The sequence below is a fragment of the Ixodes scapularis genome, unplaced genomic scaffold (genome assembly GCF_016920785.2).
Source record: "Ixodes scapularis isolate PalLabHiFi unplaced genomic scaffold, ASM1692078v2 PGA_scaffold0__279_contigs__length_252992795, whole genome shotgun sequence".
Classification (NCBI taxonomy): Eukaryota; Metazoa; Arthropoda; class Arachnida; order Ixodida; family Ixodidae; genus Ixodes; species Ixodes scapularis.
In genome coordinates, this window is record NW_024609835.1 from 48,009,700 (window position 1) to 48,021,891 (window position 12,192).

The following is a 12,192-nucleotide window of genomic DNA, read 5'->3' on the forward strand; positions in this document are numbered from 1 at the left end:
ATTACAGGCTTTGTGAGTCGCTTGTCCTCCTCTCCCTCTGCGTGTCATGGCCGTGCCTGAAAAGTCTGAATAACACACTCTGGTGATGTGTATACTCCTTGCGCATAGTATAAAGGGGGAATATTTCCGTGGCCATATCAAGGAAAACTATGTCCGGCTTGATGCCACGTGGCCAGAGGCCGTAGAATGACGGGTTTCGTGGCTACGATCTCAACTTCTGTTGCGTCTACATTACCGCAAACCAGTTGACAGAACCAATCGCTGCAATCGACGGGAGGGGAAGGGTGCCCAGCGGATGACGAGGCTAAAATATGTTTAGACAAGAAAAAAATAATAAAAGCATTGTGCACTGTGACATTGAGCGTGACGTAAGCATGCGGAGCTTCATACTTATTGTCGTAACGCAGACTGTATTAGCTCTAAACATATTTTCAGCCATGTCTATCGCCGAGCGCCCTCCATAGCTTGCAACAATTGGTTCTCCCCAGTCCTTTGACGGGAAAGTATACACCTTTTCCGCAAGGGTTCAGTCATCTTAATTTCGTAACTTCTGATACGCGTTAAAACACCGTTTTGACATCTCCACGCCGCTAGAAGGTGTTCACACAAAATGCTTGATTGTCACACGTTCTTGTTTGCCTCTCCTTTATTTTCTGGCACATTCCAGGTTGAAATGTGTTATTATTTTTGCGTCCCGCACACCAGATGCGGAACCCTCGTGTCTTAGAACGAAAGGAAACCAAAAACGTCTATTTTCGTTTTTGGTTTCTTGGAGTGTGCGCTTGTTGTCTAATATTTATGATCTTGGCCCTGATTTGTTATTATGGACGCCTCACATTATGAACGATCTCTCTGGAGAACGGAGGTTTGCATATTGTGACGAACCAACTTGGGGGTGAGTCCATTTCGTCTTCTTCTGGCATCATCATCACCGAGGTACAGAATGGGGCCCACGGGGGATTATATTCGCGCGGTAACGCCGGTTATTCGACGTTAGAGCTCCGAAGTATGCGGCCATCAAACTACAGTCGCCTGTCTTGGTCACACATAACGAGACGTGAACTTCAGCACCTTTAGAAAGCGCAACACATTTGGGTTCCCGAGTTGGTATCATTTTGTTTTTATCTTAGTGTTGTAATGAGCGTAATTTAAACTACAAACTTGGTTATCACATGAAAAGAAAAACAAAATAGATCCTAATATCAGGCCGTGCAACATTTTGCACCTCTAATGGCACCACCTCCAGTTCCACGTCAGATGTGTTAATGTTATATGGCGCGCAATTGAGGGAGAGGGGCAGACGAAGCGCTGTGAAAGGGAGAATTTCACTTGGGCAACGTAGCTCCGTCCTCGCCGCTGCTGTATAGGTTCAGAGCCGACGGCATCTCGGCCTTGGGTTCCTCGATCGTTGGAACGCGTCTGGTAGTTGTTGGTCGGCAAAAACAACGTACCCTTCGAGGCATTTCCTCTCCCCTTTCTCAAAGGCTACATCTTCATCTGTAAAAAGCTATACACTTCAGGAAGCCGTTGAAAAGGTAAGATGCTATACGACTACAGGCAGGCGACGCCGGCGATCGGCGCACGAACGCCAGACCTTGGATCCATCGCTCCCTCTGCCAGAGGAGCCGACCGACGAGCCAATCCACAATAAACCACTAGATGGTAGTAAAGCATTGATCTGCATCATGCAAGGTCAATGCAATTTGGTAGCACGTGGGCTACCATACTGCAAATTCGCAAATTGTGCTAGCACCGCATTGGTGCCTGGCACATTTTTCAAAATATTTGTTTCTATCCAGGACTCAACACCGCTCCGTAAACTAGGCACGGATTCCTTCCTGTTCACTCTATAGAATGGTTTACCACCTTGGGCACTAGAAAGTCGAGGGGCCTTTTTGGTAGCACATCTGGCACCCTTCTATCCGACGCTATATTAAAGGTAGCGTCTTCATATCAGGCGGAGGTTTGGTGACGGCAACCATTGACCTTATTTCAAGACTTGTAACCGGTGGAGCTCTTCACAAATACCGGTACCTCGTTGCACATCAAATCGGGCACCACGGTTCCGGACGTACTTTTCGGCTCTGGGTTGGTGGGTGCGTTATGTATGTACCGCTCACAGCTTTACAGGCATCCACTGACACCTAGTCGGATGAATGAATTGCAGTGTCATGACGGTTCTACACTGGGCTCTGAAATGCATAATTTGTTTAGTGGATTCGTTTGGAGCTCAAGTGAGTAGCACTGAATTAGGCAGACCGTTTTGAAATTACATCAAAGTCTTTTTGTAATCGTTTTGGACTCCGTAGGCTGTGTATGCTCTGGTAGAATACTTGGTGCCATTGTGCACAACACTGAATTGGACGCTCCTTTTTGGTGATATGTACGGTGCCCCATTCGGCTAACTTTTTCATTACAAATGCCTGGTCAGCATCGCAGTGCAACTCGTAAACCGCTGACTAGTCCGTTGGGCTCATGTGAGCAGCTCCTTGGTACCATGTTGAGTGACATATCGGGGACCACCATGCTGGACGCTCCTCTTTGGTAATACGCATGACACCCCTTCCGGTTAAGTCGCATAGTACATAATTCTGCCATACGAAGCTCATAAAATTCATCTGGTAATTGATTGAGCTTCCATTAACATTTCACTGGCACCATACTGGGCATTACTTTATTCACCACCCTGTAGGATGCACGCCTTTGGTAATATAGGTTTCGCCCTTTTCGATTAATTCTTATTGAGCACTACATTGACGTCAAAGGCACTCGTAGTAACCACGAGTTAATCACTCTGGCTGGCTTTGGTAGTTTCCTGGGGGCTATGGTGGGCGTAATATTTTAAATTACCGTTATGAATGCAATTGCTTTGGTGGTGACACAGTCTCGTTGGACATTGAAGTTTTGCATCACAGGTGTTCGTAAAGACCCTTTGGTAATAGGTAGGGCTCCTGTGGACAGTTCTTTGGCACCTTGTTGGCAAAATATTAGGCAGCAGTATGTTTAATGCACTTTTCTGAAAATCTATTTATCACTCCCTTTGGCTGATTCTATTGGACATGCAAATTTCGTATCACAAGCGTCTGAGGAAACCCTTTGATAATAGCTAAATCTCCTATGGGCACTATCCTGGCATTGTGTTGGCAAAATATTGAGTAGCATAAAGTTTGTTTTACATTTTTGAAAATAAGCACGGTGCCCCTCTCTGGTGATCCTCGTTGGGCACGCAATTTTGGCATCGCAGGCATTCGTGGAAATCCTTTCATAACTGGTGGATATAGTATGGTACTTTCCATGCCTCTTTCTGAAAATATGTACGGTACCAGGGGGCACGCCAAAGAGACGCCTAACTTGGCATAAGCTTGGCAATAATGGGGGCCTAACTTGGGATTAATACAGGTTTACTCCAAAGAATTTGTTAGTGCCAGAGTTTATTTTCGATTTTGTGCCTTTTCTTTGACTCGCCACATAATTGCCAATGTGCCAGACGTGAGCCGAAGATGCCACGTATTAACCGAAGAACGAGCAGTGAAGCCTGAATCTTGCACTTGTTTGGCTATTTAGGCCCAAAGATGTCGGAGAACAGACAAACTACTAGCAGCGAACCCTACTTTTGGCACCGGTCTTGCAAATAATGGCCTAGATATCCAGACACTGGCCAAAGAACATCAAGTCTTGCTGCATACTTGTTGACTTCTTCGGGGTTTGCTAAGCCCCTAAATTCCCAAGCAAAACAAAACTTTTTAGCCTAAAGGACTGCGCTGCCTGGGGTACCCCTTTTGGCTGATTCTTGTTGGGCATGAAATTTTTGCATCACAGGCTTTCATGAAAATTTCGACAACTTTTTTGTCCTCTGTAAGCCGTTCCGTGGCATCAGAGTGGCAAAATATTCAGAACCATCGTGCTTGATGAACCTTTTTGGTAATATATATATTTCTTGCTAAATTGTATCTCATTTTACACATCAATTTTTCATCAGGCTTCCATCCAAAATCATTTATTCATCGTTTGGGCTCGAGACAGTTCCCGAGGACTACGTTGGCGGCACATTGGCGGCCTCATGTTGAACACCCCAGTTTTGGCAATATATATGGTAGTACTTCCGGCTCAGTCTTAGTGGGCATATCATAGTGTTATAACATGATCTCATGGAAAGAAGCTAAGTAATAGGTTGTATTTTTTCAGGAAGTTCCTTAGCACCATGCTGCGAAGAATGGGCCTCACCTTGCCAGACTCACTTTTAAAAATGTATTAAATACTCCTTTGACTAAAATTATTGTAACATAATTTTTCTCTTGCGAACAAATTAATACATAGACTGTCCCTTGCTAATATCTAGGGCGACATACTCAGAACAGCTGTGCTGAATGCATCTTCTTGGTGATATGCATCACACCTCTCTTGTCTGAGTCGCAAATTGGACACGGTTGGCTCTTATGGAAACCATTTAGTCAAGGATTGATCTCAAACGAGTTTTCTCGCACTGCGTTTGCGAAATATCTGGCGGCTTTATGTAAGGCTCAACGTCTTGGGCAATAAGAATGTGACACCTTTTCGCTCTTTAGTGGAATCGAGGATTGAACGCATCAATTTGTCGTCACAGGCTTTCATTGGAAAAGCTTAGTAAACGGTTTGGCTCCCACAAGCAGTTTCTTGGTACCATCTGTTGGGTCGACATATTGGGCACAACCGTGTTGAACGCACCTTTGAAGTCTCAGTCGACATAATATTATGGTCATCCCACGCTCTCATGGGAACAACTTTGAAATTGGATGGCCTTTTATAGCAGGTTACGTTCCCTGGCACCAAACTGGGAACTACAGTGGGCACCTCGCCTTGGACACCGTTTTTAGTAAACATTTTTGGGGTTGCTGCTTATGCTACCTCTCAAATGTCTAGCAAATCTCTAACATATATATTTTCTAGCTCTAACAAATGTGTTTTCTTAGCGGAAAATGTAATCACAAGCAAAGAAAACAAGAGAAAGTAGTACACAACTTTTCAATTACATCTGTTTTTTGGCTGTGTAACTAAAATAGCGGACTCAGAAAAAAAAATGAGGAAGTCCGGGCTGTTATTTCTGTCTCTCAAGTGAACTACTTTTCATACATGCTATTTTGTTTTCCGTTTTAGCTGGAAGCAACTTTTAGAAATATTAGCTTGAAACAAGTTTGGGCATAAAAATCTAGAGACTGCTTTTCACACTTTAGAGTTGATTTATCTAATTAGCTTGTGCTGTGTACGAGTTAAGTGATACTTCAATGTTTCAATAATCCGAAGTAACAAATCGGACTTGTCGAGTAATTAATGACAAACATCTGTAATGCCGTGTGATTTTTCTTTCCAAATGTTTTTGCAGAAGTTAGAGAGAAAGAGCCCCACTGTGGGCGCCAGCGCCACCGCCGCCGCCGAGAGTTGGGCCCAACTTGTTGCCCCTTCCCCGAGCGGCGCGCGCGCGTCGCCGTAGCGCCCTCCCACGGGGCGTCCTCCTCGCCGTGCGCCCTCCCCCGCCCGCCCCTTTCCCCAACAAACACTCGGGCCGCCGGCTGCAGCGCTATAGTCGGCAAGTTTTGCGCGTACGCCCTGGCACGGCAGAGCGGCACTCGCGACCCGACCGCCAGGCAACCGGCGTCGGCCCACGGCGTGGATTACTCGCGGCCGGCCTGTGCAGTTCTGTGTGGTGCTCGACCAGTGCGTCGGACGTCGGGCGCGGACCGGGGACAGGTAGCCGGCGTCGTCCATCTTGGGCCGCGTGTGCGTCGGCCGTGCGAGCACCTCGAGCCAGCGCGCCGCCATCCATCATCGAGGCCGACGCGGGAGCCGCGGGGTCAGCGCCGCGCGCGCCCCTTCCGCCATTGGATGGCTTCCGTCACGTGATATGCTAATCTCCGGCGGCGGGGCGGAGCCATGGCGCAGCTCGGCGGCGACAACAAGCCCAAAGAAAAACTATCATCCCGCTCCGATTCAGCCAGCGGCGGCAAAAATTAATGACCATGAGTTCGTTTTTGATGAACTCGCCGTCCTACGTGGACCCCAAGTTCCCACCTTCGGAGGAGTACTCGCAGGGAAACTACATTCCGAGCCACGGCGCCGGTGACTACTACGGGGCCCCGGCGCACCACCACCCGGCCGCGCACCCGTACGCCTTCGGCGGAGCCGCCGCTCCGCCGTACGGCGCCGAGAACGGCGGCTACGTGTCCAGCGCCTCGCCGCACTACTACCAGCACTCATGCTCGGTGACGCAGACGACGCTCAGTCCGCTGTCCAGGCCGCAGGCCCTCGAACATGCGGGCGCCGGCAGCCACAGCCCGCCGTACGTCGGGGGACCGCAGCCCACCGTGCCGTTGCAGCGGTCGCCGTCGCCCCCGCCGGCCTCGGCGCCCATGCCTCGGCCTTCGCCGCAGTCGCCCCACGTGGGACCCATGCACAGCCCCGGGGGCGCCGTGCCGGCGTCGGACTGTTCGCAGACGGGGCAACCCGTCATCTACCCCTGGATGAAGAAGGCGCACGTCAACGCCGGTGAGCACCCATTGTCCTCGCAGGGTACGCAACCACCCATTGCCACTCGGCTCTTTGGTTCGGCTGCCGCTCGGAAAGTGTGCTGCGTACAGACCACGACCAAACATGTGCGCGAGGGTATGCTCCTCGAGGTGGGGCATGTCGCCGGGACGGGGTGTAGCCTCGCGCAGGTTCTCACTCGATGGGGCAAGTGCGTTACAGTTAACAAAACTTTCGCTGCGACATGACACACGTACCATACGTATTTCGCTAGAGCCGTCATTCGGGTAGTTCCGAGCAGACAACCTCCCCGAGACCTTGGAAGTCGCAACGGTTTCCAGAGGTAATGCTCCCGTGAAATGAGCGCGCAAAATTAGTCTAGAGGCGTAGAGCGTGGATAAAACGTTTCTGAAGTAACAAAAAAAGAAAAAGAAGGAAAACTAGCACCGGGCAGAATCGGTCTTCACGAGACGGCGGGTGCTGAAGCGGATACGCAAGGAAGTCACACTCTGGTTTTCGGTTTTTTTTTTCCCGAGTTGGAAATGACATAACATTGCACCGTATAACGCCGAGCGGGCAAGTTGACGATGCTTGGAAGTTTCTAGTTGCCATGTTTGCCAGGTGATACATCGAATGAACGCTAAATTTACCATTCAAACATCATACACAACGCAAGAACGCCAGACATAGTATGTTAAGGCTGAACACTATCCCAAGGTTCGGCCTTATCGTGACAATGCACCGAACGCAAACTCACTTCGTGTCCACATCTCAGTGGCAGCTTTGACAGCCTTAGGGCTCTCGGGAGATGTGTGGAGCGTGTAAGGTTACGAATCGGTATTATGAGCGTCGGTCGTCTTGGCACTTTTATTTAGCTCAGCAGCTGATACCGCGTTTACACACGGTCGACCATGCGACTACGACGTTCGATGCGTCCGAGGCCTTCGAGGAAAACAGTCTCCCGCCTGGGCCCCGTGATAGGGAGAGTTCCCCCATCTAAATTTAAATGCGTCGTTAAAACGAGCCGCCCAGCTCGCTGGCAGGGCGACCAGCCTGCACCCGCTTTTCGACGGTGTCGCTCACGAACAACGCGAGTCCGTCTATAAAAGTGACGCTTCAAAAATAAACTTCAGGGGCTTTTCTGCTTCTTCCGTTCGATGTTGAGGAGCAGTAAAGCGATTTGGCGAGCGATGGCTTTTATCGATGAGATTAAGGCGCCCCGGGCCTGCAACCTGTGTAACTGCGAGTTCCTTCCGTCTGTGCGCATTTTTTGGCGATCTTGGGTATATACCGGACGACTGACAGCTTAAAAAACCGCGCAGAAGGGTGCAGAAGAACCGCCATTAACTACGTGAAAAATATTGAACAATTGTGCTCGAATACAGCTCTTTAAAAGCAAGCAAGCGATAGAGTCCGTGTAGTTTCAATTTGGACGGCAAACCTTCCATGGAGCAATTAAACTTTGCCGTTCACCAGATATATCAGGCATATTATATACCTTGATTTTCAATTTATTTTACATATTGTTGGAGGTTTTTATTCAATATGACAGGCTGAATCCTTGAAACTTGATAGTGAATTTCAATCTATATAATATTTTTTTCTTTTCTCTCTCTCTAAATATATAGAATTATACAGGAAGTTCTGCAACTGCCTCGAGACAGCGAGATAGCGATCGAAAAGCCGTCCCGATTGAACGAGGGAAATCACAATTGCTGTAAAAATACACGTCATCAGAGAAAAGAGAAGAAGCAAAAAATAAATCCGAACGGCTGTCTTATCTGTACAAACTTCCGAGAAGTCTAGTTAAGGAACCGCCGCAGCCAGCGAACGTCATGACAAACTCTACCGCGTTATCCTATATTACCTAGATAACCTTATCGAGGGAACACCAGGGCGTCCCCGTCAACTCACGTTCGTGCACGTCGTCTTCGACATCAACACGAAGCACGTGGTCGCAGCCACGTGAGCGCGGCGACGTGGTCGGCCCCCGTCTTCTTCTCCCTGCATGCGCGCATTACAAAGAGGGCCATAACAATAAATCTCGACCCTAAGCGCCGCCCCGGCCGGGGCTTTCCCACATTAGTCTTATCGCTGGCGGGAGAGTGCGCGCAGGGCACTGGAGTAGACGCGCGCGCCCGCTCGCGCGCGCCTCGCCGATTAATGAGTTTTAGGCGACCGACACGAATATCAAAACTCGGTAACCATAGACACCTGCGGATCTTGGTGCCTCTCCATCGTACGCCCGATTTCTAAACGACGCGGGTTCGAATGGAGGAGCAAGAGGGAGGGGGTGAAGGGAGGAGGGGGGGGGGGGAGGTTCTGCACCCCTCGATCCGAAATCGGCCGGGCAGTAATCACTTCGCAGGCCATAAAGAACTACCGTAAACAGTTGGTGCCGCTCTGGATGTACTCGGCGGAGGTGACACATAAATTATTGCGAACCGCGGGCGGCTTGTCTTGCCACTCCGTCTTTTCGCTTTGACCGCCGCCGCTCGCTGAAGTGAGTGTATAGTGTCCATTTCGACGTCGTTTTCGTTTTTCTTTTGTCGGGCGGTGTAGTTTACGATCGGAAGAAGCTGGGGGGAGTCGTCTTGTGTACTATTGGGTTTTCTGGAAGATTTGGTGCGAGGAAACGGCCGCGCTTGGCGAGCTAGTAAGTAAGCTCCGAGGTTCTAAAACGGATATTCTTGGGGTGAGGGGGCGGGAAGCGTGTGCTGGCAACGCCGGGAGCACCCCCCCCCCCCCCCCCGACTGTTGCAGTAAGGGGGGGGGGGGGGGGGGGGGGCTCGGGATATTTATGGCCCGTTTGGCGGAGAGGCACATTGCCGTGCGTCTTTTTGGCTGGCTGGAAACACGTGTAGCGGTTAGGTTTAGTGCCGGTTTTGTCCGGACAGAGGAGGGGTGAAAGGCACGTGCCTGGGGCAAATGGTCTTTTTTTATCTGCTCGTAATCGGTCAGTCGTTTCGGCGGTCGTTACTTTCACGCCTGGTTGACACTCGATGACATAATTATTTAATCTGGAACGATTCGTTTTGATTGCGTTGGCGTCGAGGGAGCGGGAAATCTGTGTTATGTAACATTAAAGCTCACTGCTCGTGATTATGCCATCTGTTGTTGATGAAAGGGAAAACAGAGGCGATGTCGATGAGTTTAACTAATGATTTCGCTTTATCTTGACACATGCCAGGTTGTGTGATCGCGGGTCTTTTTATTCTCACAATCAAATATTAAGGTGGAAACTTTGCTTTGCTACTAAACACTGGTCGAAGCGAATGGGATACAAGGTGGATGAGCCAATTTATTGTGAAAAAAAGAAGATGCATTGGTTTCAATACTTCTAATCTAATTATTACAAATCGGCGCGTGCCTAATTGTCATGCGCATGTTGCAATACATTGCGTCTAACATAGCAAAACTCGAAGATGACGGCGTTCTTTTTTTTCTTCTTAACTGGGGAGTTTGTTTAGAGATGATGTATGATGAGTGCCGCCAGGTTGACAGCACCTTACATCACATGACAGGATAATCCGGACATTGACGTTGACGAAGCTATACGTATGAGCAGGATAGATTTACGCACTGCTTGTGAATTAGATGAGCATACGCTCTTACTGTTACGTTTTGCAACCCTCATCTCAAAAATTCCCAACCTCAGTGAAAATGCTTCTACTTCGTACCAGGTGATCCTCCGAACAAAGTTGTGAAATAGATAAATGACACAATTATTACGTAATCTGCTATGTTGTACAAAATGCAAGAGATACGGGATCAAACATTCTGTATATTTTCCCCGTTCCTGTACAATCACTATTAAAAAAAAAAGTTTTTTTTTTATTGTGGGAATTCGGTGCTTGACCAGTGGACACTGCCTGAAAATTGAAATATAATGCGAACTGGTTTGCAATATTTGGCGCTAAAGGTTGCAAAAAAATTTGTCTTCGCTTCTTAATATTGGCGTTGGAGAGGAACAATCATCGTTTTTACCGAACTGTCATAGCCGAAAAGAAAGACGGATGGCTACTTGGGCTGGTTGGTTTTGCATCACGGTGTAATACGCCAAAACAACACGGACGAAAACGAAGGGAGAACTGGACAGGACGCGTCGTAACTTTCAACTGAATGGTTTATCTCGATAACATATTTTTAAAAATATAAAAGCAGGCACACTTGGAAAAACACGAAGATGTATGGGTCTAAAAAAAGTCCCTTTCGTGAAGGGAGATTGTTAATGTGTGATTTCAACAAGAATTAAAAAGTTCAAAAGAATTGCACAGGTTAGCCACTTGAATTAACAATTGGACTCAATGTCCCCGGAATTACTCGACATGTATTTGTTTGCCAATAAAAAAAAAAGGAAAAAAAGAAAGGCGAACGACAAATATGTTACATTTTTGCTTCACAAGTTCTCAATTACGAATGCTTACAGCAATAAATCATGCTTCAAATAGTCTTATTTGTGTTTCTGTATTAAGCATCTTAAAGATGTGGCACCGCGTCTCCCTTAACTGCGAAGTGCTGTCTTCCTAGAAATATTCTTTTTCGTCGTAAAAATAGAAGTTACAGGCAACTTCTTAAAAGCACTCAGTATCATGGTGCTAATCCAATAATTAGACGCAGTAATTTCCACGACAGTCCATTTGCAACAGACAATTATCTTAATCGGGCCAGTTTGTAAAGCAATGAAAGGAGCATTAGAAAATATAATTTCGCTTTAGGACAAGGACAGTGGAAAAAGAGACAGCACAGAGCGCTAACTTTGAACTGTTTAATCAGGGGACATCGTATATACACACAGCCCCTGTCAAGAGCCATGAGGCTATACTGGACATTACACTTTGTCATCTCCATGGGGGCGTGAATATGGGTGAAATAAACCGCCCAGTTTAAATGAACAGCGCTCTTTGCATATTGACTCCACTTGGAGGCATCAAGCACTTGAATACCTCGTGCACTGTGCACAATGCAAAACTGCATAGTACTGCTCTGCTGAACCTATTCCGCTCATATTTTCTCCACACAAGGCTGCCTCTGCGAGTACGTGGGCTATCTAAATATGCATGAATCAGAGCTACCTACCAAATGCAGAATTGCATGCTTTTTCTAAATGGTACTTGGAATTTGAAAGCCTTGCGCCTAGAGAAGTAATGTGAATCGCGCAGATTTCTTCGTTTTTGTTCTCGCCATGAAAACATAAATAAAATGATCAGCACTTGGTCAGTGAGCTCATCTCAACGCGCTATGAGTGATGGCGTCATGTGTCCTTGGAATTATTCTATACACGAAGAACGGGCTTTCTGGCATGCGGTCGACTGCGTATACGCTCTCGCTGTGTCCATGCGGTCAGAAGCTACGCCATCATACGTCTGACTTGGCAGACACTAAACGAGTGTTCCCCAGACGAAGAAGATTGCTTCGCGACGTACGCCAGAGTCATCACTGTGGCGAGAGCAATGCTTGCAGTAATATTACAAAAAAAAAAATCATTTTGGCATGTTATGATTGCTCTTTTATATCTTTAGAATGCTAAAATTGTGTGATGTGAGATAAGTAGGGGGGAACTTACTCTCGTTAGGATGTATCCGCTCCATGAGCACAATAGATCCACACCGCATTTTGTGGAAATTAACAAATACTAGACAAAATACGCTGCCCCCAAAACTAAGTGTGATGCTTTCGGCCAATAGCGCTACT

At 47.7% G+C, this 12,192-nt stretch overlaps 1 protein-coding gene across 2 annotated transcripts in view; it reads left to right on the forward strand.

The window, feature by feature from the left end:
• The first annotated feature begins 5,499 nt into the window (after positions 1 to 5,499).
• Positions 5,500 to 12,192, forward strand: part of LOC8038086 (homeobox protein Hox-D4) — a 41,779-nt gene continuing 35,086 nt past the window's right edge. Inside the window, exon 1 of one of the 2 annotated variants that reach the window (XM_029976259.4) lies at positions 5,500 to 6,543. In XM_029976259.4, coding sequence (XP_029832119.2) covers positions 5,988 to 6,543 — 556 coding nt within the window. In that variant the 5' untranslated portion in view covers positions 5,500 to 5,987. The remainder of the gene's footprint in view (positions 6,544 to 12,192) is intronic. The other variant, XM_040222304.3, reaches the window with a different exon arrangement.